The 25,733-nt window shown below is 38.1% G+C and overlaps 2 protein-coding genes and 1 pseudogene across 3 annotated transcripts; all 3 read right to left on the bottom strand.

The window, feature by feature from the left end:
- On the bottom strand, nucleotides 1-1,867 carry LOC115961940 (protein trichome berefringence-like 7). The gene is made up of 4 exons (XM_031080829.1): nucleotides 1,847-1,867; nucleotides 953-1,713; nucleotides 562-720; nucleotides 1-274 (listed from the first exon to the last, which is right to left on the bottom strand). Exons 1-4 carry the CDS (start codon nucleotides 1,865-1,867, stop codon nucleotides 1-3), a joined length of 1,215 nt encoding a protein of 404 aa, XP_030936689.1.
- A 168-nt stretch (nucleotides 1,868-2,035) lies between these two features.
- LOC115961931 lies at nucleotides 2,036-2,866 on the bottom strand (annotated as a pseudogene).
- A 15,122-nt stretch (nucleotides 2,867-17,988) lies between these two features.
- Nucleotides 17,989-22,881, bottom strand: LOC115975071 (serine carboxypeptidase-like 42). 2 transcript variants are annotated; one of them, XM_031095713.1, is made up of 11 exons: nucleotides 22,776-22,881; nucleotides 21,869-22,174; nucleotides 20,883-20,990; nucleotides 20,647-20,739; nucleotides 20,378-20,470; nucleotides 19,886-19,971; nucleotides 19,428-19,706; nucleotides 19,164-19,297; nucleotides 18,673-18,765; nucleotides 18,443-18,560; nucleotides 17,989-18,346 (listed from the first exon to the last, which is right to left on the bottom strand). In XM_031095713.1, the coding sequence occupies exons 2-11, from the start codon at nucleotides 22,155-22,157 to the stop codon at nucleotides 18,179-18,181; spliced, it is 1,461 nt and encodes a 486-aa protein (XP_030951573.1). In that variant the 5' UTR covers nucleotides 22,158-22,174; nucleotides 22,776-22,881; the 3' UTR covers nucleotides 17,989-18,178. The 2 variants fall into 2 exon arrangements, with proteins under 2 accessions (XP_030951573.1, XP_030951572.1); XM_031095712.1 differs by lacking the exon at nucleotides 22,776-22,881 and adding an exon at nucleotides 22,624-22,730.
- Between the last annotated feature and the right edge of the window lie 2,852 nt (nucleotides 22,882-25,733).

Genomic DNA, 25,733 nt, shown 5'->3' with positions numbered 1-25,733 from the left:
CTACAACAGCAATGATAATAGAATTTCATTCCATGTATCAGGTACACCAGGTAGACACCAGTGGCTACAATCTGGCACATTTGGGTTGTCACTCCACCTGCCTACATGTCCATCACTACGAAATGCACACATTGGCGTAACATGCATAAGTGTTACAGGAATTCTCATTTTCTTCACAACTTTAATTATGATTTCTGAAACACTGCTTCGTTCTCTTCCATTAGTTTTTGACCAAGGACGTTGAGTCACTTTGCAGGTATTCCATTTCTTACCACTGACAAAGATAAAACCACCACTAGCAGTCAAGTTTTGAGGACACGTTTATTTGCAAGTTTTTTGGAGATAAATATATGACAATGATGAATAATAAGCATACAAGTGTAAGAGTAATGTTAGAGAGAATTTTTTCACAATTTATTGAGGTAGTAGGTTATTAATTTTTATTTGGTATATTAACAATTTGTTACCTCATTAATTGTGAAAAATGTTGTGTATCTAAACTTATTGTTAGTATGAATGAAATTGGCTGCAAAAATAATGACTGATTAAACATTAACACACCTCCAATGGGTTGATTCAAAAGTCCGGAAGAATACCCTTGTTCTATTTGTGTTGATCATAGTCTCAGCCCAAGATGCCCAAGTCTCTAATGCTCTTTTGAAGCCAGTAATGACTGGCATTGCAAGATTCAGTGAATTACCCACCTGAAAATAGCAGCGCCTGTCTGGAAACATGTTAGCTAGGAGCATGCTTTATAAGCTTCCTAAAATGTGAGTTGTTGATTGCAATAGCAAAAAGCTTTAATGAATAATGAGGATCTAATGTTAAAACATACTCTTCTGAAGCCACTATGATTGCCATTGGAATGCATACCAAAATCATTGACAAGTAATACAAAAAACAGAATCTATTTAAATCAAATCTCAGAATTTTAAAGAAAGAAACAACTTACATTTCATGAAATAGTCTACTCTTTGTCCACCAGTGCCCCGAATTAAATATGAGAACATCAGAATCAATCCACTCATGGCTAATGTCATCCAACTTATCAAGTCTAAGTGCTGTCTTCACCCACTTGGGTGAAAGCCTTGGTGCAGGACCATGCTGCACCAAAAAAACTGATCGATAGAAGTCAATTCTAAGATTGAACGAACTGAACAGTACCCCTAAAAACCTGATATTTTTGGTGATCTTATGCCCTTTGACTTCATATACAGTGTTCTTATCCTCCACCCCAGTCATTAGCAAACATATTAAAGACTCCCACTGTGTTCTACTCAACGAATCACCCACAAATACCACTCTTTTGCCACGAAACTTTTCGAGAATTATACGTGCATCGAACCTTGGAATATCACAGTTCTTTGGCTTCCACCTCCATTTTGCATAACCCCCATCTTTCCGGCCATTAGCCAAGCAATTAAATCCACGCTCCACAAATGGACATTTTGAGGCATCATATAAAGGGTAATTTTTATCATAGATCCAACTTCCTTCAAAGACATTGCATGTACCATTAGACACATTAGAACCAGGAATTCCATAACTACTACGTTTGATCAGTTGAAATCTTGGAAACAAATATAAATATCCCAATGCCATGGCCGAAAGAAAGGATATCAATGAGCTAATTGCAACAAGTCCATTGAAAGATTTAAAGACGCAGATATTACAATCACCCTTTATCATCCTGTCACCAAAACCGATGATCCACTGTTATTATAAGACACTTGATGAAATTTGGAATCAATCCAAATAAATTGTTTTTAATTTTAAAGTTCAAAAGCAGTAACTGACGAGACATACATGTATTTATCTTTGTAATTCATGAATTTTAAGTTACTACCTTATTCAATTTTCGCTTCATTTATGAACTGCATTAATTAGATACTTCATAAGAAAGTCTTACAAATGTAAGTAACAGCCTCATTAAATTAGCTATAATAAACACACACACAGGAGAGAACTATGATAAAGGGGCCCCCAAGCAAACTTAATGGAGTCACGCCCTTCGTTATATATGACAATCATATTACTAGTCGTAAACAACGGTGTATCCACCTTTCACCCTAATGAAATGACCATTAATCCACTCCCCAACATCACTAGCTAAAAACCCCACAAGCTGTTACACCTTCGGGCTCTCCAAGTTGGCGTAGGGGACAAGCATCCACCATATTCTTGATGGTTTCCTCAGTTGTACCCTCAAAAAACATGTCAGTTGCTATAGACCCAGGTGCAACACAATTGGCAGTAATTCCTGCACCCTTGAGCTCCTTAGCAACTATCTTTCTCATTGTCCCTACAGACCCTACTGCTGCCTAGGCTGCATAAGCTGCAAATCCTGGTAGAAGTCCTCCAACAACTGAGGTTGATATCATGATGATTCTTCAACCACCTCCACGCTTTAACCTATTCACTGCCTCTCTACAGCACAAGAATGAACCTTTAGTGTTAACATTAAACGTTGTGTCCCAATCCTCCACTGTGGTATTGCCTAAACTTGGGTACTTAAGATCACGCACCCCAGCACAATTTACGAGGATTTGTATTTGTGAGCCAAATTCTTGTTCAGCTTTATGAAAGAGCAGCTTGATCTGATCTGGATCTGAAATATCTGCTCAAACTGTAATTGCTCGAGTTTGAGAAGGGATAGCTAGCTGTAGCTGTAGCTGTAGCTGATGAGGAGGCATTAAGCTCAGATGCTGAAGCATAATTGAGCACGACACTTGCAAGTTGCACCAAGGGAATGGAGGTGGATGGCTATAGCACGACCAAAGCCACGCAAGGCACCTGCTACTATTGCTACTCGGCCGTCAAGTTGAGCAGAAGTGGAAGTGTGTTCCCCGGTAATTTCCTCGGCCATGATGTGATGAGATGGTAATGGTTTTATAGTTGAATTAATTACTACAAAAGTAATCTTGAGAGATTTGAGTGGCTCCACAGATATGAGCATGGAAATATTCAATCCTCATATAGCATCACATGTGATTAAAGGCTCATTTGAAAGTCTTACATAAGACAAACAGTTATGTCACGACATACGTAGGATATCACAGTACTATGCATTTTGTGTTATACATTTCTTTTAGGATCGAATATTGAATGTGTTGGCAAATTTGGGTCAAAATGTATTTTTGATTTATTTGAGTCGTTACTTTTCAGTGTCCAAATTTTCAGTGTCCAAAAGTGTGTAGAAGAACTACATTGAAGACACAAGAAAACAGTTTATGAAGCTGCTCAAGAAAGTGGAAGTTATGCTGCCTTGATATCACGCTAGACTGATTGAGATTCATTAAACCTCAACTCTATGCTCGACACCACTCAACCAATCGAGACGTAGGATTACTGAATTTTCAGATTACGACCCATAATGACTTAGCTGACTTGGAATTCATGCACCAGGACTCCCTAAAGATATAAAAACCTTTTTTTTATTGTCAACATCATGAAAAGAACGAATACTGTACCCTTAGTAAAGTTGCTGCTATCTTTGTGTCTTAGGTTTTTGTTCTAAGTTGCTTCTAGTTCACCGATGATCAAGTGTTCCTTGTGAAGAAATATGCACCAACACCTTCAACAATCAGAAGAGTTGATTGTGTGAAGTTAGACATAGATTGGAAATCCATGCATACCAAATAAATTCACTTGGAAGAGTAGTCCAACCAATTGCTGCTACACTTAGATAGCTCAGTAAGTTTTTTTGTAGGTAGTTACTCTGGGATTGGGTATATTCCTTATAATTGTAATTTCAATCTATCATAGTGGATTCCTCAAGTTTGTGGTAACCTTCAAACCATCCATTAAAAGGTTTTTCTCATCAAGGTTTTATCCATCAATCATAGCCATATTGTTGGAATTCAAATTTATTTTCCACTGCACTTAGTTTTGGCAATGTGGTTGTTTATTTCATGTAATTGATTGGACCTTTGCATAATTAGACTAATTAATTAACTTAGGTAATTAGTTCATTTAATCAAGGTCAATTCCAACCCAAAAATTGGTATCGAAGTAGGCACTCTAATTAGGATAATCTTTGTTGGGAGATCCTTGACCCCTATTGTCTATGGATTGTGGACACACTCATGATTCCACCACACTTTAATGGCACCAACTTTGCATACTAGAAAGTGAAGATGGGGGCTTTCTTATATTCTAGATTAAAAAGTCTAGCACTCTGCAGAGACTAGATGGAAGAAACTTGATGAAGCTCTGGCTTCATGGAATTCTAATTAGCTAGTTGCTACTAATCATAATAGTAAAGCTGCTATATTTAGTGTTGTGTCTCAGGAAGAGTTGAGGAGAATTTATACTTTGTCAATGGCCAAGGAAGCTTGGACCATTCTTGAGACCACTCATGAGCCTATAAATTGCAAATGCTTATTTCTAGGTTAATTTGAAAAGATTAGGTTGAGTGAAGATGAGACCTTTTGAGGAGTTATATGCTAAACTGATTGATATAGTGAACTCAACTTACAACTTAGGAGAAACCATTGATGAACCTAAAATTATTATCTCTACCTAAAAAATTCCAAACTAAGGTAACAACTACAAAAGAGTCCAAAGTTGTAGATGTCATCAAAGTGATGGAACTTGTAGGATCCTTGCAAAATTATGAGATGATCCTCTCTAAATCTCACAAGAGAACACTACTTTGCTTGATAGAGTGAAAGCTCTCAAGATGGAGCTCAGTCAAGCTCATACTTAGATAGAGAGTGCCTAGCTCTAAGTGATGATGTGCTTAGTTCTTAACAACCTAGTTCTAACAAGAATGGGTTAGGATATGAAGAAAAAAATTCTTCTCATCCTTCAGCTTCTAAACTCGTAGCCCTAAAGCTGGATGACAGGAATATTCATGAAATTCTCAGATCTGTGAGATGCAAAAATAGAGAAAATAAATATACGCCAAAGAAAAAATAATTACACACAAGACAGTATTTACATGATTTAGCAATTTTCCTATGTCCACAAAGTTCTAGGGATTTCACTATTCTTGGGGAAAAATACAAAATGCGGTAGTATAGTTTTCTCTCTAAGAAAAAACACAAAACCCTAATTTCCAAAACCAACAGTTTTTCTATCCTACGCACAAGATTCACAATGGTCTACAAAATGAGCCAAAAAGGTTTCCCGGGGGCGTTGCCCCCAAACCCTAAAAGGCTTGTTCATGAGCACTACGACTTAGGCCATAGCTCAAACCTCCGTTCCATGGACTAAGCCTCAAAAAATCTCTCATTAAAAGCCATAACAATATTATTTCAAATCGGATCATAATTCAGATCAAACATAATTAGGCTCCACAAAACCCAACACTAGATTCATTACACAATCTGATAAGGCCAAGCTTGAGGTTGAACAACCTAAGGCTGACAATGGTAAATCCATTCTTGGTAATGCTAAAAAAAAAAAAAAAAAAACTATTCCATGTCTTCCCCCATTGAAAAATAATCAGCCCAAGAGAACATATTTTTACTACCATTGTGATTTTGTTGGAGACAGTTGTCCAAATTGCTTCAAGTGGCTAGTAAGTCAAAAGAAGACTTGTGTGTCAAACCCTCAAGATTAGTCTAAGGCACAAAACTCGATGCCTTTGCTTGGTGAGTTAATTAAGGCTTTGAGCCTTCTAACTCAATTCTAAGGGAATGTGAACACTCCTAGACCTTCACAAACACTCTCTCGGAGGAAGAAGAATATCTCTTCACTCACAAAGTCTGCTCCTTCAACTATGTAAATGGAGAAGGAAGCTGCTGCTTAAGCATTTTTTTTAATAGTAGTTGTATTTCATTTGCCTTTCTTTTTTTTTTTAATTGTGTTAGTGTAGCTTATTTTAGGTGTGTTTCAGTTTTTGTTTTGCATGTTTTGTGTCTTTAGAATCTAAAAAAACACACACAAAATGAAAATTTGAAAAAAAAAAAAAAATTTGTGTTAAAACTAATACTTGTGTACTTTTGGTTGGCTAATGAAATAGATTCATGTTCGTGTACTATTTGTTGCCTAGATGAGCATTTTTATGCACAATTGAACTTCTTGAGCCATTTGTTGTTTCTTGATGTGACTCTTGATTAGGAGTTGATTATGTACACTCCAAGTCTAAGTCACTTGTTTTGATAGGAAAAGGTAAAAAAAATCCTAAGCGAAAGGCAAAAATATCTCACCTTTAGTATTTGTCAATAATAAAAATACTCTTATGTGCTTATAGAAAAATTTAGTGCCACTAAACTTGGTAAAAGGTGATGCACTGCACATATAAAAAGTAAAATTGAAAAACTTGTACATAATGCTTAAAATTGATCAAATTTAAAGTTTGTTCTTGTAAAATTTGATTGCAAACGACATTTTGGAGATGTGGGAGTTATAGGATGTACGCCTCTTCAGGTGATAGTCCCCATCAAGTCGTTAAAACCAATGTTTCTAAATCTAGACCGAACCGGGCAATCCATCGGGATAATCAAGAACCGGCCCAAGGTCCGGTTTTATAAGTCATGATTCAGTCATTTCTATATTTTGGTAAAAATTGATGAAATTTAGCTACTGGCAAGATGCTCTCAAGTTGTGAGAAAACATTTCCAGTGTGCAAACCATTGGGCTACACACATCTTGTTGCTCAAGAATGAAAAATTAATAAATATAAACCAATATAAGTACCAATTAAAAAAAAAATTAAATTAAATGACACTTCACGATTTGATCACGGTTGAACCTTTGCCTGACCTCAAAAACCTTGAACTTCTCTCCCTTTTTCGGTTCATTGAACGATCCAGGTTTGAAAACCATTGTTAAGACTAGGACGTAAGTGTGCATGACTAGTTCATTATGACACATCACATTTATCTATCACATGTGCTCACTTTCCAAATTTTCGCACTTCATGCATTGTCTTTGCTACTTATGTTACATAGCTAGTAGTTTTTATGCATGTCCATCTAAAGTGACACATGTACCTAAGCATACTATGTGATAATGCCGAAAAATCACCAGTAAGCCACACAGTCCTCACGCACTCGAAATAGCACCTGCACAACAAAAAGAGAAGACCTAACAGAGAACACTAGTGTGATGCCAACCAAATACCCTCCGAATTTCAAGTTAGAATTATTCTCACAACTCTAAAGTGCTAGAAAGGGTAAATTATGCGTACCTTGGCTAATGAGGGTATTGGGGCTTTTATAGTAGTAAGGGGTTGACATCTCTTCCTTGGTGCGGAAGTCTTTTCTTTATAGGAGTCTTCTTGGGCGTATTTGGCGGGATCATTTCCTTATAGGGATCCTTTGAGTAGTATCAAACGTGGAGGGCAAGGTATTTCCTTATATAAGCAGTCGTGGGGAGCAAGTAAACATGCATCAGGGTCGTCGACTTATTTACTTCCTTCAGCCTTGCTGGCGTCAGTCTTGCTGATGTCGTTAGCCTTTAGGTGTGTCTCGCAGACTTCCCTCATTCCCTCAATCTAGAACATCAGTTGTTGACTACTATATGAGGAAGCTGACAGTTATAATTATACCCGTCAGCTTATGCCTGATGGCTTATCTTAAAGCCGTCAACTTTATGCCTTGCATGAATAAGTGCTATTTTTTATCCCTATCAGCTGCCCCCTACTCTACATCCTCATCGTTTTAGACTGACGGGATGTAGAGTTAAGTTTTTTTTATTGGTTAACTATCTTTTGGTTCAGACGAGCGGGAAAATCATTTATGAGTGACTCCTCAAACCGCCATCCATTTAATGCTTGGACATGTGGCGTGCTCCCGTTGGCCTTGTTTCTGGACAAAGGCGTCGCCTCGCCTTCTGCGCATTCCTCTTCCTATATATGACACGCATCCTTCTCCTCATTTCTCTATTTCAACCTTGCTAATATTTCAAGAGAGAACTCGTCGCTTTTGCTTTTGCTGATCCGTCATCTGTTGCCAACACCGTCACTTTCCAGGTCGTCTTCTCCTCCAAGACTTATTTACTTCTAAGTTCTCTTCCCTTCTTTATATTTGCATTTTTTATCTAGCTGAACAATTTCTTAGTGAGGACGTCAGTTTAGGTACTTAGAATGGATCTGTCACTTGTAGGTAGTCAGATGTCAAGTGACGCGTCAAGTGACCAGTCGTCAGTCCGCGATGGAGCGGGCTACGACAACGTTTTTGGCTCAAGTCAAGAGTCCAATGTCTTTTCTGAGTCGTCAGCAAGGGAAACGTCAGCCCAGTCTCCTAGCGACGACGTAGAAGACTATGTTGAGGGATTTGGAGAGAAAGTATTAGGTGAGGTTGAAGAGGAGCGAGAGAGTGACGGAGATGAGGAGGATGATGGTGATGAGGAGTCCTATGAAGAGGCTTTAGTAAGTCCCGGAGGAAACCATCCCTTCATCCTTCCCGAGGATTGGGCCGTCAACAAGTTTTTGCCCAAAATGAGTGAGAAGGTTTTCAAAGAATTACATACCCATTTCCAAATCCCAGACAACATTTCAATCCGTCTCCCTAGGAAAAAGGAAAAGTGTTATACAGTGAGGACTGCAGACGTCGGCATGTATGATGCCATGCTTTATGCCGGATTGAGGCTGCCATTGACAGCTTTGCACCGTCAGCTTGTGGATTTTATGGGGATATCCGTCAGACAAATTGCCCCCAATACTTGGAGGACTTTTATTGGGGCTGAGGTTTTATGGGGCCATCTGAGCGGTGGGAACCGTCAGCTTTCTCTAGACGAGTTCTTCTATTGCTACAAGCCCCGTCAGATTGTTTCGTCCAAAGGGACTTACCATTTCTCCGTCAGAGAAAAGGACTTAAGGCTTGTATCTGACATGCCAGATTCCAACAAGAGTTGGAAAAGTAGATATTTTTTCCTTGAGGGATCTGACTGGGTATGCCGTCCAGAAGAGTGGGCTACCATGCCTCGTGATTTTGATAATACCTGGGCATTAGTTAAACCTTCAAGTTTTGATAGCTTTTGATTTACCGTCAGCTTTTTATCCTTTTATTACTCCATTTAGTTTTTTAACGTCTTCACTTTTGTCTCTTCAGCCTGTAGCCGTCCACATATAACCGCCGAGCAAGAGGCGTTCATCCGTCGGGCTCTTGAAATCCCTTTGGAAGAACGAAAGTGTAGGGACTTAATTACCCTAGACACTCTTCATTTATACTGCGGGGGTCCAGAGCCGTCAATTGAAGCTCGAAGATTGGACGATTTCTCTCGCCAACGTGAGTAAACTCTTTATTGCTTCCGTCAGCTTTTCCCTCTCGTCTGTTGTAATAATTGTTAGTTACTTTATGCAGAGATGGAATCTGCTAGGCAAAGGGTGAGGGCTGCTGCAGCCCGCAAAAAAGAGGAAAAGAAAGCAAAGGAGGCAGAGAGGGGAACCTCGTCAACCCCCAAGACCGTCACCAAGGCTTCAAAAAGGAAACCCAACAGGAGTGACGACCGTCTGTCCAAGAAGGCTGCCGTCACTCCTGGGGACATTTCTCCAAAGGGGAAATCTCCCCTTAAGCCAAGCCATGGTGCAGGCAAGGGGGTAATGACTTCCTCGAGTCCCGTCATCGAGGGCCTGTGTTGCCTCTTGACCCACAAGGACTATGCCGTCGGGGAGGTTAGGTCCTTCATAAAGCCGACAGATATAGGGCCTTGCGACTTGTTAGGGACGGAGGACTTAGGGGCGTCAACTCTTTTTGATCTTACTAGGGTACGTTTGCTGCCTTTTGGTCAAGTTGGTTTCATTTCATTTTGATTTACTTTGACTGACACCTGTGCTCTTTTCTCAGGCCTTGGTGCGTGTCAAGGCCCTTCAGGATCGTTATGTTGCCAAGGAGGGGGCCGTCACCCAGGTCCGGAAACATAATGCAAATTTGATGAATGAACAGGGGCAATACAAGGAGGCTGTCCGCACGCTAAATAATGAGCTGAAGGAAGTCAGGGGGAAGCTGGAGGAGGCTAACCGTCAGAAGTAAAAGCTACAATAGGAGGTGACGGCTCTGAGTGAAAGGGTGAAGACAGCTGGGACTGATGCCGTTCAAGAATTTAAAGTGTCGTAATCATTCATTGACTCTTATGCTGAGTATTATGGCACTGGGTTTGATGATTGCCTCAAACAAGTTACGTCAGTTTTCCCAGAGCTGGACTTATCCGGAATTACAATAGACGATGAAGGTGACGGCTCCCCTGAGTCCAATCCTCCTCCAAAGGATGACGATGTCGTTGTTCTCACCCAACCTGCTGCCAATCCTCCTCCTACTCCTGCTTCCAACTCTCCAACTGTGTTCGTAGATGTTGAAAATCAGAAAGATGACGGGAACCCTGCTGACACTCCTGCTACTTAGTTTCTTTATTTGTATTTTAATTATTTTGCAAACAATCGTTTAATGTGTATCTCAATTACTTTGCAAACAATTGTTTAAGTGCCCCTTTGGTTTTTGGGCTTTCATTTGTATACAGTTTATTTTGTTACGTGGCATGTTATTCCCGTCATCTTTATATATTTTTTAATCAATGATTGTGCTAAGCGAAGTCCTCGGCCGTAATCCCGTCTATTTTGGGAAACCCGTCAGTTTTTTGGGGGTGGACTTGTTCAAAAAATCTGTTGATATAGGCTTCGTATGACTTATGAGCCCGTCCATCTCATCCTTTTGAGTTTGATAATCTCGTCGGTTTTACGAGCTTTGCCTTTGGGTATTTGATTATGTTGCTAACTTTATGACCTTGTTCGTTTTGTAAGGAACGTTTTTTCTAGGCCCGTCAGCTTTGTAGTTTTATCCATGTCAAGTGTTTAATGATTCCATCGCTTTTGGTAGCTCATCGGCTTTACAGCCTCGTCTATCAATAGACATTACTTTTACAATCTCACTTACTTTAATGTGACCGTCAGCTTTCTAACTTTCAGTCTTTTTATGGACTTAATGTAAGCCCATTAGTTTTATGATGGTCTCATCCATTTGGTGAGACCGTCAGCTTTTTGGCTTCCGTCCATGCTATGGACTTAATGACCTTTCATTTTTGTAGGCCCGTTGGTTTTATGATGGTCTCATCCATTTGATGGGACCGTCTGCTTTTAGCTTCCGTCCATGCTATGGACTTAATGACCTTTCATTTTTGTAGGCCCGTTGGTTTTATGATGGTCTCATCCATTTGGTGAGACCGTCAGCTTTTAGCTTCCGTCCATGCTATGGACTTAATGACCTTTCATTTTTGTAGGCCCATTGGTTTTATGATGGTCACATCCATTTGGTGAGACCGTCAGTTTTTAGCTTCCATCCATGCTATGGACTTAATGACCTTTCATTTTTGTAGGCCCGTTGGTTTTATGATGGTCTCATCCATTTGGTGAGACCGTCAACTTTTAGCTTCCGTCCATGCTATGGACTTAGCCGCCTACTTTAGTCGTCCACTTTTGTGAACTTAGTCATCCATTTTTGTGAACTTCAAACTGTCTATTTTTGTGGACTTAGCCGTCTACTTTAGTCGTTCACTTTTGTGAACTTAGTCGTCCACTTTTGTGAACTTCAAACTGTCCATTCTTGTGGACTTGTAAAATAGGAACTTTAGCAATTTTTGAATAAACTCCTCTTATTGCCATGCATTCGTAAATAAAAATAGTTCGAAAATCAAATCCTGCCCTTTAGGCTTAAAATGGAAAAGAGGTATTGTTGCGAAAACTAAAGTAAATGAAAAAACTGAGGAGTATAACTAAAAGTAAAAAAAAAAAAGGGTTGGTCTTCACGCTGTCATCCCTACTGGTAATACTTCCGTAAGTGCTCGGCGTTCCACGGATGTGGCAGCTTATGTCCGTCTAACGTCTCCAGGTGGTAAGTGTCTTACCTTTGCCGTGCCGTGATTCGGTAAGGTCTTTCCCAATTGGGGCCGAGCTTCCCTTGGGTAGGGTCTCTAGCAGTGTCCATGACTTTCCTGAGAACGTGATCCCCAACCTGGAAATTTCTGTGTCAGACCCGGGAGTTGTAATGCTTGGCGATTTGGTCCTGGTACCTTGCGAGCCTTTGTTCTGCCGTCGCTCTGACTTCGTCCACTAGGTCGAGCTATAGTCGCATGGCCTCGTCGTTCTTACTTTCGTCATGGTTGTGTACCCTGTAGCTTGTGAGTCCAATTTCGGTCGGGATGACTGCCTCGCTCCCGTATGTTAGTCGAAACGGTGTTTCTCCTATGGGCGTCCTTGTCATGGTCCTGTATGCCCACAGTATGCTTGGCAACTCTTCAGGCCATATACCCTTCGCCCCCTCGAGCCGAGTCTTGATAATTTTGAGCAAGGATCGGTTTGTGACTTCGACCTGCCCGTTAGCCTGAGGGTGAGCGGGGGAAGAGTAGTGGTTTCGTATCCCTAACTGTGAGCAAAAGTCCCGAAATGAGTCGTTGTCGAATTGCTTCCCGTTATCCGAGACTAAGACTCTTGGGATGCCAAACCTGCACACAATGCATTTCCAGACGAAACTCCGCACGTTCTTCTCCGTGATGGTGGCCAAGGCTTCAGCTTCCACCCACTTTGTAAAGTAGTCAATGCCTACTACCAAGAATTTCAACTGTCATAATCCTGTAGGGAATGGTCCCATAATATCTAACCCCCACTGAGTGAACGGTCATGGGGGCGTCATCAAGGTTAACTCTTCGGTTGGTTGTCTAGTAATATTGCAGAACCTTTGGCATTTGTCGCAAATCTTGACGTAAGCCTCGGCATCTTTCTGCATGGTGGGCCAATAGTACCCTTCTCGCACGAGCTTGTGTACCAATGACCTTGACCCTGAATGGTTTCCACAAATCCCCTCGTGTACCTCCCTCATGACGTAGTCTGCCTCTTCCGTACCTAAGCATCTCAGATATGGACAGGAGAAGCCTCTTTTGTATAGGACATCTCTTATCAAGACGAATCTCGCCACTTGGACCTTCAGCTTTCTTGCAGCCTCCTTTCCATCTGGCAAGACTCCGTTTTTTAAGTATGAAACTAACGGTGCGGTCCAGTTACTTTCAGAGCCTATCTCCTATATATCGCTGGAATCTATTAGTGGAGAAAGCTGAACAAAAGAGAGTACATTACTAAGGATGATCATACGTTCTGCTGAAGCGGCCTTAGCAAGACGATCAACTTTCTCATTTTCTCCTCTGGGGATTTGGACGATTTTGGCCTCTAGGTCGTCTACTCTTGTCCTTACTTGATCAAGGTACCTCTTCATCCTTTCGCCTTTGCACTCATAGTCTCCATTTACTTGGTTAGCGACGACCTAAGAGTCGCAGTAAACGACTACGCTTATGACTCCTGCTGCTTTAGGTCATAGCAATCGGCCGTGTTGTGACCATGGTCACGGTGGAAGCAGCAAAATTTATCCCTAAATCGTTTGTTGGGATCACCCTTCAGCTTTCCAGGAAACGTCAGAGCCCCCTCGTCCTTGATTTGCATTAGGACTTGATCTATCGAGGCGGTCAATGGAGTGAAGCTTGTGAATCTTCCTCCGAGGGGCTTAGGGCGCCTTTCATCCCTTCGGTCTCCTGTCCTTGCCTTCTTCCGACCTTGGTCCTGCCGTGTGTCTTCTTGCCTCTCCCTTTTCTTGGGTTTTTCTTCTCTTGCCAGTAACGCGTCTTCAGCATTCATGTATTTGGTGGCCTTGTAAAGCACCTCTAACATGGTCTTCGGGTTGTTCTTGTACAGGGAGAACAAAAACTTACCCTTCTTCAGCCCATTAGTGAATGCCGCTACAAGTATCTTGTCGTCGGCTTCGTCGATCGAGAGTGTCTCCTTATTGAAACGGGATATGTAGGATCTTAACGTCTCCTCCTCTCGCTGCTTGATGCTCATCAAGCAAGCCGTAGACTTCTTGTACCTATGTCCCCCGATGAAGTGCGCAGTAAATTGAGCGCTTAACTCCTTGAAGGTGCTGACGGAGTTGGGCGTCAGCCGGCTGAACCAAATTCTTGTCGCACCCTTCAGCATTGTAGGGAAGGCCCTACACATGATCTCATCTGCTACTCCTTGAAGGTGCATCAAGGTCTTAAAAGTCTCTAGGTAATCTAAAGGGTCCTTAACCCCGTCATTACTATCTATCTGTGGCATGCGGAACTTACTCGGCGAGGGAAGGAGTTAACGGAGGCGGTGAAGGGCGAGTCAGTTCGGTTAACAAGGTTGTCAAGATTGTTGGACACTCGTCCCTTGAAAGCGTTCATCATAACTTTCATCTTTTCCTTCATTGTCTGCATCTCCGCGATAATAGGTGGTGGAGCCGTATCCACAAAGGAGGGGAGGCTCACATTTTGTCGCTCCGGTCTGCTTAGGGCGTTACTGGCCTGTGGTCCCTCTTGATTCCTTCTTTCAACGCTGGTTCCTTCTTGATTTGCTCCTTGGTTAACCGGTGCTGTGTTTTTCTGGCGCAGCTGCTCCTCCAGGTCGCGATTTTGTTTGGTGAGGCGTTCCACGACAATAACGAGAGTTTTAACCTGTCTCTCGAGGGCGGTCGTGGGTGGTTCTTCTTTTTGAACGTCGTTAGTGGTTGCCATTGAGCGAGTGAGCACCATGCAACTCTTTTGTCCGAAAAGCGATAATATGAAACGCGTCCCACAGACAGTGCCAACTGATGATGTCGAAAAAATCACCAGTAAGCCACACAGTCCTCACGCACTCGAAATAGCACCTACACAACAAAAAAAAGAAGACCTAACAGAGAGCACCGGTGTGGTGCCGGCCAAATACCCTCCGAAGGTCAAGTTAGAATTATTCTCACAACTCTAGAGTGTTAGAAAGGGTAAATTATGCGTACCTTGGCTAATGAGGGTATTGGGGCTTTTATAGTAGTAAGGGGTTGACATCTCTTCCTTGATGCAGAAGTCTTTTCCTTATAGGAGTCTTCTTGGGCGTATTTGGCGGAATCCTTTCCTTATAGGGATCCTTTGAGTAGTATCAAACGTGGAGGGCAAGGTATTTCCTTATATATGCAGTCATGGGGAGCAAGTAAACATGCATCAAGGTCGTCGGCTTATTTACTTCCTTCAGCCTTGCTGGCGTCAGTCTTGCTGATGTCGTCAGCCTTTAGGTGTGTCTCGCAGACTTCCCTCATTCCCTCAATCTAGAACATCAGTTGTTGACTACTATATGAGGAAGCTGACGGTTATAATTATACCCGTCAGCTTATGCCTGATGGCTTATCTTAAAGCCGTCAGCTTTATGCCTTGCATGAACAAGTGCTATTTTTTATCCTTATCACTATGCTATCTGGACTTACCTCATAATTAAAATTAGTAAATGGTTTAGTTGTGTGCTTGAAAAGAATTTGGGAGTTTCTATTTAATTGGAGTCCAATCGAGGTGTATCATGCATCAATTATGTATATACTAAACTCGTATGCATTTCATGCATGTTTTCATTCATTTTGTATGTTTCTAAGCTTTTGTTGAGCTAGCCTTGAGTCATTCCCTACGTGCCTTGTAACATGGAAACTGGGAGGAGCAGGTAAGTGCAAATCTGGTTAAAAGTCCATTGGCAAAGATATTGGAAAGTCTGTCGGACAACCGTGTAACTCAGTGGCGGTGCCACGTTTAGTCCAGGGTGTTCCTAGGAACACCCTAACCTGAAAAAACAAAAAAACAAAAAAAAAAAATTGTATATAATAATTAAAATTTTTTTTATTTTTTTACCCTTTAAAAGAAAATTAGGAACACCCTCAAATAAATTTTTTTTTTTTTCCTACTTTCAAGCCAAAAAAAAAAAAAAAAATTGAACTAAAATCTTAAAAAAAAAAAAAATTATTGTAACAAAGCAAGCCCACCAGGGAAAAAAAGCTCAACATCAATCCTAAACAACATATGGTAAAGTAAACCCAATCTAAAGAAAAAAAAACAAGGCAAAGCAAACCCATAGATTCTCAAAAAAATAAAAAACAAACAAACCAAAACTCACTATACTAAAATCATAAACCAACGGACGGCGCAACCAAACACTAATAGATGTTGAAAGAAAGAAAGAAATAAACCTAACCTAAAGAAAAAAACCTAACCCAATATACTGAAATCAAAAACCAATGGATGACAACAACTAACGAACGGCGCCTCCACCTCAAGCAACAGAGTACATCGGTCATCACATCGGGCCTTAAACTCGAGCTCCAAAACACATCAGGCATCGGAGATCGGTCCGATTGGATCAGAGATCAATCTTCCTCGCCTCGACGTGCTGCCTGACGATGCTGCCCTCAGCCTCAGGCCTCCCTGCTCCCTCAACCTCAAGGTATTTCATCTTTACACTTAACTTCTCCCTCTTTTTCTCTCTTACATATACGGGTTATTGGGTTAATGGGTTTCTCTCTGTCTCAGTCTCTCTCTCTCTTTATCTGAAGAATGAAAGTGAAATGAAATGAGAGTCTCTCTCTCTTTAAGACTTTATCTGATTCTCTTTGAACTGTGATTGGTTGATTACTTAGCTTTACTTTATAACTTTATTAATATTTGCCCATGTTTTTGGCTTTATCCGTTGGTGTTGATGAGATACAATTAATTGTCTTTTAGTGTATTGTGGTTTGTAATTGTGAATTTATCTGATTGGCTCTTGTGATTGGGGGCCATAGGGTTTGTCTATTGAGTGGGGGGTGGATGGGGTCATGGGGCTAGGGTGGGATATTTGAATTGGGGGAAGTAAATGCACATGGGGTGTGTGCTAGTGCAACTAATAAACAATAATATAATTAACCAATAATTAATTGGGGGAAACAACTAATAAACAATAATTAATAATTTATTAACCAATACATTATAAAAGACAAACAAATGAAATTATGTTAGGCTAAACAATAATTAATAATTTTATAATTAATGAAACAATAATATAACAAATTATAGTTTATAAAAGACAAACAAATTAATGAAACAACTAACAACAATATTAATAATTTTATTAATTTTTTATTGTTGTTGTTGTCAATATATGAATTTTTCTTTTTATTAGATTGTGTAATTTATGTTTCTTAAGGAACACCCTGAAAAAAATTCATGGAACTACCACTGGTGTAACTATCCCAATCAGATGGTCTGATTGAGAATGGTCCTCTGCTACATCAATGGCCCAGAGGAATATTAAGTTGTTGGTCACACTTGTTGTATAGGTATATACAAGTAGGTTTTAATATATAATGTTTAAAAGTGGAGATAATTTAAAATAAAATTAGAGATTTTGTGTGAATTGCCGTTGGATATAAAGTTGAGAAGGTCAATTGGATTTTGTTTAAGGAGCCTCTACTCCTAGCTCGAACTATCAAGACAGCTCAATTCATGTCTCCATTCCAGGTCGATTGGTCGAATTCTTAGTGGGATTTTTTCTTGACCTTTCTGTTTTTTTGACACTTGCTCGATTGCAGGTCGATTGGTCGAGTTTACGAGTTCAACCGGTCAAAGTGTGATCTCAATTGGTCAAGATTTGGAAAAAATAACTTTTGCAGAATTTTCAAATAATGGTTCTTAGGTGTTTCAAACAGCAAGTAAAGTTATGTGAACTAGTTTTGGTGTTTTAAATCAACCAAGTGTCTCTCCAAAGCTGCCTATTGAAGGGCTACACCCCCCTTGACTATAAATAATTATCTATATTCATTAGATGAGAAATCTCCACTGTTACATAGAAATTCATAAGAATTAATTATCTGTGGTTGCTACTTGTAGAATCCATATCTTGGGGACAAGTTTGATGTAAACTCGTGTGTGGAGGAAAATATTATCTTCGGAAAGTGTTAATCTTGCCTCTAGTCTCCGCCTTGATCATAAATTATTTCTTTATTCTTTCGAATGTTTAACCCCTAATTTCCTAACAACACTCTAATCACACGGCCTTGGTTCATCCACTAGACTAGGCCACTTAGGTTCATGTCTCCTTAGAATTCAAGGATACAAAGTTACGAGCATATAGAACTAATCATCTTCAAGTAAGGTTGTTTCATCTAATAATAAATTGAAATTACTCTAACGTTATTTAAGTTCTTCCATATCCATCAGAAACTAGTTGTGATGCCAATAAAATGAATAAAAGTCCATCCAACCAAAAAAAGAATGCTGAAAATTTCTTCATTGGATTCTTATTGGGATCCTGTCCTTCCCACAAATACAATTGAAATGTGGCTTCTATTTTTCACTGTTACCACTGGAAAAGAACCATTGTTATCTTAATGCCTTTTGAGCAGAATTACGAAACAACTTGAAACTTGCAACCAAATTGTAGAAGATATTTAAAACCTTCTTAACCATCAATTGATATACGTGTTGTGTTTGGCAATCTCCGGCCACGTACAAATGAACTGAACAGATGCAATGCTCTTGATGGTTGTGCATAAGGTACCATATGAGCAGCACCCCTTACTGTGGCAAAAGTTAATAAATTTCCATACTCAGTCGCCCAACCTCCCACCTATTCAAAATATAAACGAAAGACAGCAGACAATTATGATCAACATCAAGGCAAACCCTACATGAAGAAATTGTAAATATTGCATTGCACGAGTACCTGGCCTTTGTGAAACCAAGCTCCATATGGGACTGTAACCTTGAACTTCAGATCATGAGCCAATTCTCGGACAAGTGTCCGGGAGCCCAGTAATGGCACAACAGAGTCTTGATCCCCACTACAATTGGATAAATTTAAGAATAATATGATATGTAGAAACCAAGTTATTAACCAAACTATGATAGCTTATAATTAGCTCATCTTTTAGTATATATTTGTTTCTAAGCTACCTGAAAACCCAAACTGGAATACGATTTTGGATTATTCTTTTGAGCAAGGGAAGAATGTTGATGTTACCATCAGTATCACTGTAATTCAGAACACTGCACAACAAAAAAAATGCAAATGTCAGTGACAACATGTTTACAAGTTCTAATAGTTTTAACATATACTGCGACCACCAAAAATGTTAAAAATCAATTTAGAGGAAGAATCCGACTGAACTTTTGTTTTGATTGAGTATATTATTTAAATCATGTACTAATTTTATAGAACTGAGCAATTTTTTGTTCTTTTAACATTTATAATAATGAGTTTTAACCTCTTCTTGACAGAAGTTGAAAAGGACTATTTGGTTTGGAAAGACAAATAAGCAGTTAAAATTTCTCTATATTTCCACTTCCTCAAAGGAATGTTATTACAGCGTACAGCATATGGGAGTCTTTTGTTTTTTTTTCCCCCTTCCAAAGATGCTGTGAAATGAGCTGCTTGTAATACTTACCCACTGCACATAGACCAGCTATAAGGTAATTTAGTACGATTTGCATGAAGAGCATTCTGAACTTCAGGGAGGTTAAAATAGAAGCGTCTTTCAATGCTCATACAGACATCAATCCCAACACTAATGCTAGTAACCTGCAGAAAAGGTATGAAAAAGGAGAATTTTACAATAAAACAATATAAAAGCATGTGAATTAGAAAGGGTTAAAGAAATAAATAAATAATAATAATAATAACAGAAAAAAGAAGAACGAAAAAAGGATACCACTTTCCGAAGTCTCAGCTCTTGCTCTACTATAGACGGATAACAAATATCAAGGATCACATCGTAATTGTTTATATATGCGCCAACAATGTTGTTTGCTTCATTTATGGCGTTGTTACAAGTGTCTGTCTGATTGTGAGGACTTGCGAAGACATAATCATCAAAATCACATTTGTTCATGATGGTAAGGCCAACTTCATCAGAAATCATTCCATGTGACCAGAAGAATTCGTAGGTTGCTGGAACATCCCGATCAAGTCTTAGAAGTGGATTCCCAATCTAACCAGAGAAAAAAGGTGAACAGATTAGATGGATTGTACAGCAATAGCATGATTCCAAAAAAAATATTTTGAAAAAATTTATATATATAAATAAATATATATATATATATATCAAAGTGAAGAGCTTTGATTATGAAGAAATTCAGAGATATCAATTAAAATGCTCATTTTTCTTACAGCAACCCCTTTGATATTGAACTTGAAGCCCGTTGAGTGTGCATTATAGTCCAGTAGAGCAATAGCCAATTGTGGTATGTAATGCCCTACACAACGACATATAACCATGTAAGGAACCTATAGAAACTAATGAAGCAGTAGGAGGAAAGAAACAAAAATAGGGAAACAGAAAGATCTTAATTGAAATGCTCACATTCAGAGCTGTCAATAAGTTCAATTATATTATTAAAAAATAAAAACAAAATAAAAAACTTATATTTTTCAGGAAAATATAATAAAACTTTTAAGTCCCTTAAAGAAAAAAGTAATAAATTTGTCCATGTGCTCCATGTTTTATAAAAGACAATCAAAAGCTCTTGAAGTAGTAAATCCTGTTGTTTTCCTCTCCTTTCTCATTTTCGAATTAATAGAAAAAAAATTCTATAGGAGTATCCAAAACTTTAAAAATAAAATAAAAAAATTAATCCGGTTGTAGAATGAAACTTTAATTACCTGCATAGCTTTCTCCAGTGAGAAACAGTTCTCTGGATTTGAAATCTGGAAACTTCTCATACCATTTCAACATAAATACAAGCATATCCTTAGCTGCCAAAAATAAGAGAATGAGCTTGGAACATATTATAGTGGAACAAATTTTTGGGAAGCCAAAATAATCTGAATTTTTATATGACATACTTTTTTCATTCTTGCAGTCAATCCTATGAAATTAGCACACACTATATCAATTTAAAAGGAAAAAGAATGCAAGCTATTCTCATTACCAGTGGAGGCATCTCCACAAGTATAATCTGAACTTGTGTTTGAGTATGACCATCCTACTCCAGCAGGTGACTCAACAAAAAGGAGATTTGATGCTACAGAACAGAAAGAATAGGAACAATTTGATGGATGCATTAGTATCACAATTTAAAAATTTTAAACAAAGGGAACTTTAGTCCATACTACATGATCCAGCCAAATGAAAACAAAGTTCCACATAATATGCTAAGTGACTTACCTCTACTCCATGACATTGAATTTTTTCGAAGGCTTCGACCATCACCTTTAGGATAAAATGGACCCAACTCTGTAAAGGCACCTCCCCCAATAGAGGAACAACCTGGACCTAAACACAGAAAGTTACATCAATAATTGTGTATAAAAGTCTCACACTGAAAAAATAGTTTCACAGTTCTCTGTCCCTGTAAACAAATGAATTTTATTTAGTACTAATAAAATTTACATCCTTTCTCATCCTTATTAATCAAGCCCATAACTCTTCAATTGGAAGCTCATGGGACAACAAAATTAGTACTCTCCCCATCTCACTTCTAAAACTAACAAGAGAACCAGCAAATAGTAATTTAGTAGAGTTTCATTCCCTAGGATCAATCAAAATTGAGTTGCTAAATGTCTGAATCTAAAACAAAGATTTTACATTTAAAAAGGTTTAAATGTTATGTCTTCACCAAAAGATTAGAGATGAAGTGCCTGTTGTAAAATTCCAAGTTTTACATTTGCCAAGGAAATATTCTGATTCGCTTTTTTGACAGACAATTGGCACACTGTGTCATACTTAAAGAAGCTAAATTGAATTCTAAATTCTAAACAGGATTTTTTTTTTTTTTTTTTTAATGCTTTAAGAGTCCTCAAATTTGGGCGCCTAATTATTTGGAAAAGGCCAATAAATAAAATAAAATAAAAAAAGCACAGATGAGAGAACAAAATTTAATTTGGCATAGGGAAAAACAAACAGAAAACTTGAAAAGAGTTAAAAAAGAGAAGAATAACTTTCCACATAGGAAGGGAAAGTAAGTAAGCACAAGATCCAGAAGTACAATGAAGTAACAGGTTCAAGATTATGAAAAGAGACAAAGTAGAGGGAACAGTCTCACTTAAATACTTAAGTAACAAACATCATATGACGAGGAAGTTAAGTGCAAGCACAATTGAACAGGAACATACAAATACAATAATATATAAGAAGTTAAGAACAAAACCAACCTCCATTGAGCCACAGAGCTAGGGGCTTCTTGTCAGGTTGGCTCTCTGCCTCAACAAAATAGTAAAACAGACTCCTTCCTGCCTTGACATCCACATCAACATACCCAGCATACTGTCTAAACTCAACCTTAGGCTGTCCAGGCAGTTTCACAACCAGATCCTCAACTGGGTACCCCTTCACACTAACCCCCAACAACACCAACAACACAACCAAAACCCAACTAAACCAACAATTACCCATCTCAGGAATTCTCAAGATACTCACAAAAAACCCCACTCTTTTATTCATTCCCTAGAGAATTCCCTCTGTTCCAGCCAAGAAGTAGCATAAGTATGAATAACCCAAACAAAAACAAAAAAGAGTTAATACAGTAATAATTAATGAATATAATGCATTTTTTAAGACAAATTCAGATTCTGTTATACTATATCTCAATGGAATTTATTTGGTTAGAACAGGCACGTGAATTCTGCCGTGCTGCGTTGCTTTAACGAAAAAGACGCAAAATATTTCTGGCTTTTATAGAAGTTGCTATGTGTGCTGCATTGTCCAGCACATAGTGCCAGGTTATCAAGTTTTTTTTTTTTTTTTTTTTTTAAGTAAACGATATTAAGAAGTTGCAGGCTACAGCTGGGGCACTAATTTATTGTGTCTCGCCTTGGCTATCAAAAACTATAAAACTTGAACTCTTGAAGAGAGAGAGAGAGAGAGAGGGGTAAAAAAAATAACTATTTTTAACAAATGAATGTAATACCCTCTGAACCCGGGGGTTAGCTAAGTTGGTTGGGTTCTTGGTTTCAAAGTGTTTGTACTGAGCTCGACTAGATATGCTCCTAAGTTCAAGTCCTACTACCTGCACTTTGAAAAGAATTTCTGATACATATATCCATTCCACTATTTACATACCTCGAGAGAAAGAGGTTGGAAAGTATCAGAGTGTACTAAACGGCAAGATCCAGTTTTGCATCTTTCAAAATTGAAAGTTGATATTTGATAAAGAAAACAACAAGACAGTCAATAAAGTCAATACTCAAAGGTATCTTCTTTTGGCTTGCTTTTGCCGCTTCATTTATAGTATTTCATTAAATTTATTGCCTTAGTATAAAATGTAGGTGTGTGTATGTAATCATTATTATTATATTATATTACTACTAAAAAAAAAGTATAAAAGAAAAAGAAAATATAGAAACTTTATAAATATTATTATTATATATCATGTCACAAAGACTAACAGCCACTCATAGAAAACACACTCCAATCAAAACACAAAGCTATCCAATAGAAGAATCTCCCTTTTGTTTTTGTTTTTACTTGACCACGGAAAAATGACAAATTGGCTGTCCATTATTCTAACCGTTTGCTCTCTCAGTCCCTCACACTATTAGCCTCACTTTACTAATGGAGCCCACCACCAAAACAAAGATAATTTCTAGTTAGAGAAGTATCAAGACCACAAATTATTTCTCAATTTTTTTATCATAATTCTGACATGATATACTATAAGCGGTTAACTATTACTTATACATAAATTCGCTATTTTTCTCTTCACCGATCACACTCTGTTACGTTACAATTATAATAAAAAATTGTGAAAAAATGTGTGCGCTTTGAACTTTTCGCACAAAGAAACAAGTTGGTCACGGTTCATGTTCATGAATCATAATATAATGGGAATGTGGTCAAAAAAGTGCAGCTCCACCAGGCCAGACTTGGACTGGTATGTATGTATGTGTATAAATAAGTTTTGGAGTATATTAAATAATGGGCCAATTAGGGGGTTCATTAGAGAAGATTTTTTCGTTTTCGTTTTGAGTTCCGATACTGATAGGTTCATTTGCAGTAAATTTGTAGGATGTTCCTTTTTAAACATGCATGCACCAATTATTCCAATTGCTCAACTCGAAAAAGGTTTTGGTGCGTTGTGATTATCGTGGCACTAATATCATTGTGATTTGCTCCAAAAGAGTTTAGGATATTGTATAATAACTGCGGCTACACGTGCGCATACGGTTAAAGAAGTAAGCATACTACAATTTATCGATTAAAATCGCTTTTAGTCCTTGTGATTTCGATAGTATCTGGGGACGGAACTATGTATGTAAGTATCAAGTGGGCCCTAAAAATCCCCTGAATTTTTATTTATTTTTTCTTAATATATATTATATCCAAAATTATCTTCTTCTAAACTCTAATGAAAATACAAAAATTTTCTAATCTAATATATTAGACAAAAAAATATTTATATATATATATATATATTAGACGTAAAAAAAAAAAAAAATCAACAAAAAAATTCGTATCACTTATAAAAAGTATGCTCAATGTTGACCTTTCATAGAATAAAATTATTTTTCCATTTTCATAATGAAATACTTAAGATTTTTATTTTAAATATAAATTACAAAATTGTCCACCAAAGTTAATAAAAAATAAAAAAAAAATTAATGGAACTACTAAAGTCTTCAAAAAAATGAATGATCCAAAACTTTAATACATACAAGAGCAATTTTTTCTATAAAACTTGGAAGTTGTTTCTCTATTTCAAGCTGATTTAAGTAGCTTTACTTAATAAAAGCACTATGGTCTTTTCTCTCCCAAAAAAGAAAAAAAAAATGGATAGCGAATAGACTGAGCAAACTATAAAGTGAATTCTGCAAATTACTGATGATGGCCAAGAACAACGACAACAAATGAATACCGGAAGACAGCTAGAAAGGCTCAAGAACAGCTGCATCAATGAGCAAGGAGGGGTTGCTATGGCCAAGGGCCGACTACACAAGACTTGCAATAGAAGTAGAATTAAGATGTCTTTGCTTGCACATCAAATAAGTTGCTTTGCTTTCACACCAAGTAGAATTGGAAAGACTTGATTGAGAGTATATCTTTTAACATGTAGCAAATTCTATAATTGCTGAAGTGGTCCCTGTGAATGATGGAGAAAAAGTGATAATTTATTTGTGCCAGTTTTGTTCACCCTCATCATAGAATTTGTTGCGAAAAAAGTTGTGCCTGTGACATTTACTGAATGGAAAAGAAGAAATTCATTTGTATGGGTTATGAGCTGGTTTTGTTCTTATTGAAAGTATCGAACCTGTTTGGAGAAGCAGAACAGGGTGGCCCTCATCGGAGGAAATGGTTGGCCCCCGAGAAGTCGGTCTGCTTTTTCGCAATTTGCACCATAATGATTTGGGATAGCAGAGAGAGAAAATTAATTCCACAAGCATAACAAGCAGGTTTTTTTTTTTTTTTTTTTTTTTTTTTTGGTGATAATTACAAGCGTAACAAGTAGTGAATGATGACAAGGTAACAACAATAAACTAATGAATTAAAAGACACCTAAAGCAAGAGCAACATTTTGAATCATGAGTTTCTTTTTTTTCCCTAAGAGTAATGATTATCACATGACACATTCTATTGTATACTCATGTTTTGAAAATACGATTTTAGTTAAAATTATGAAATTGTGTTTAATGTTTTCAAAACAAGATTTCAAATTGAGTGTATACAGAATATGCAATAACAAGTGTGTAACAAAAATTTTCCCCTTTTTTTAGGCCATCAGGAGTCGAACAATTTAAACCATGCTTCAACAAAATTACACAAATTCCGAAAGAAGATTACTAGACAATAATATAATATAAGTTTAGGATAAGAATCCAAGGAAGCTCTGGTTTGGCTTACATCTTTTTCTTTCGAGAACCCACCCAACTTTTAACATTGAAAGTCAAGCACACATTGATGGTAAGGGGGAAAGGAGTGACAAAAAAATAAAGATAAAAAGAGAGAGATGATGAGCAAAGTCCATATAAACAGCAAAAGAGAGAAATAACCCTTTCGGTCAAACAAAATTGAAGACCAATTATG

The sequence above is a fragment of the Quercus lobata genome, chromosome 2, assembly GCF_001633185.2.
Source record: "Quercus lobata isolate SW786 chromosome 2, ValleyOak3.0 Primary Assembly, whole genome shotgun sequence".
NCBI classification, from domain to species: Eukaryota; Viridiplantae; Streptophyta; class Magnoliopsida; order Fagales; family Fagaceae; genus Quercus; species Quercus lobata.
The sequence above is the reverse complement of the archived record's forward strand: the minus strand, read 5'-3'. Positions and strand labels throughout refer to the sequence as shown.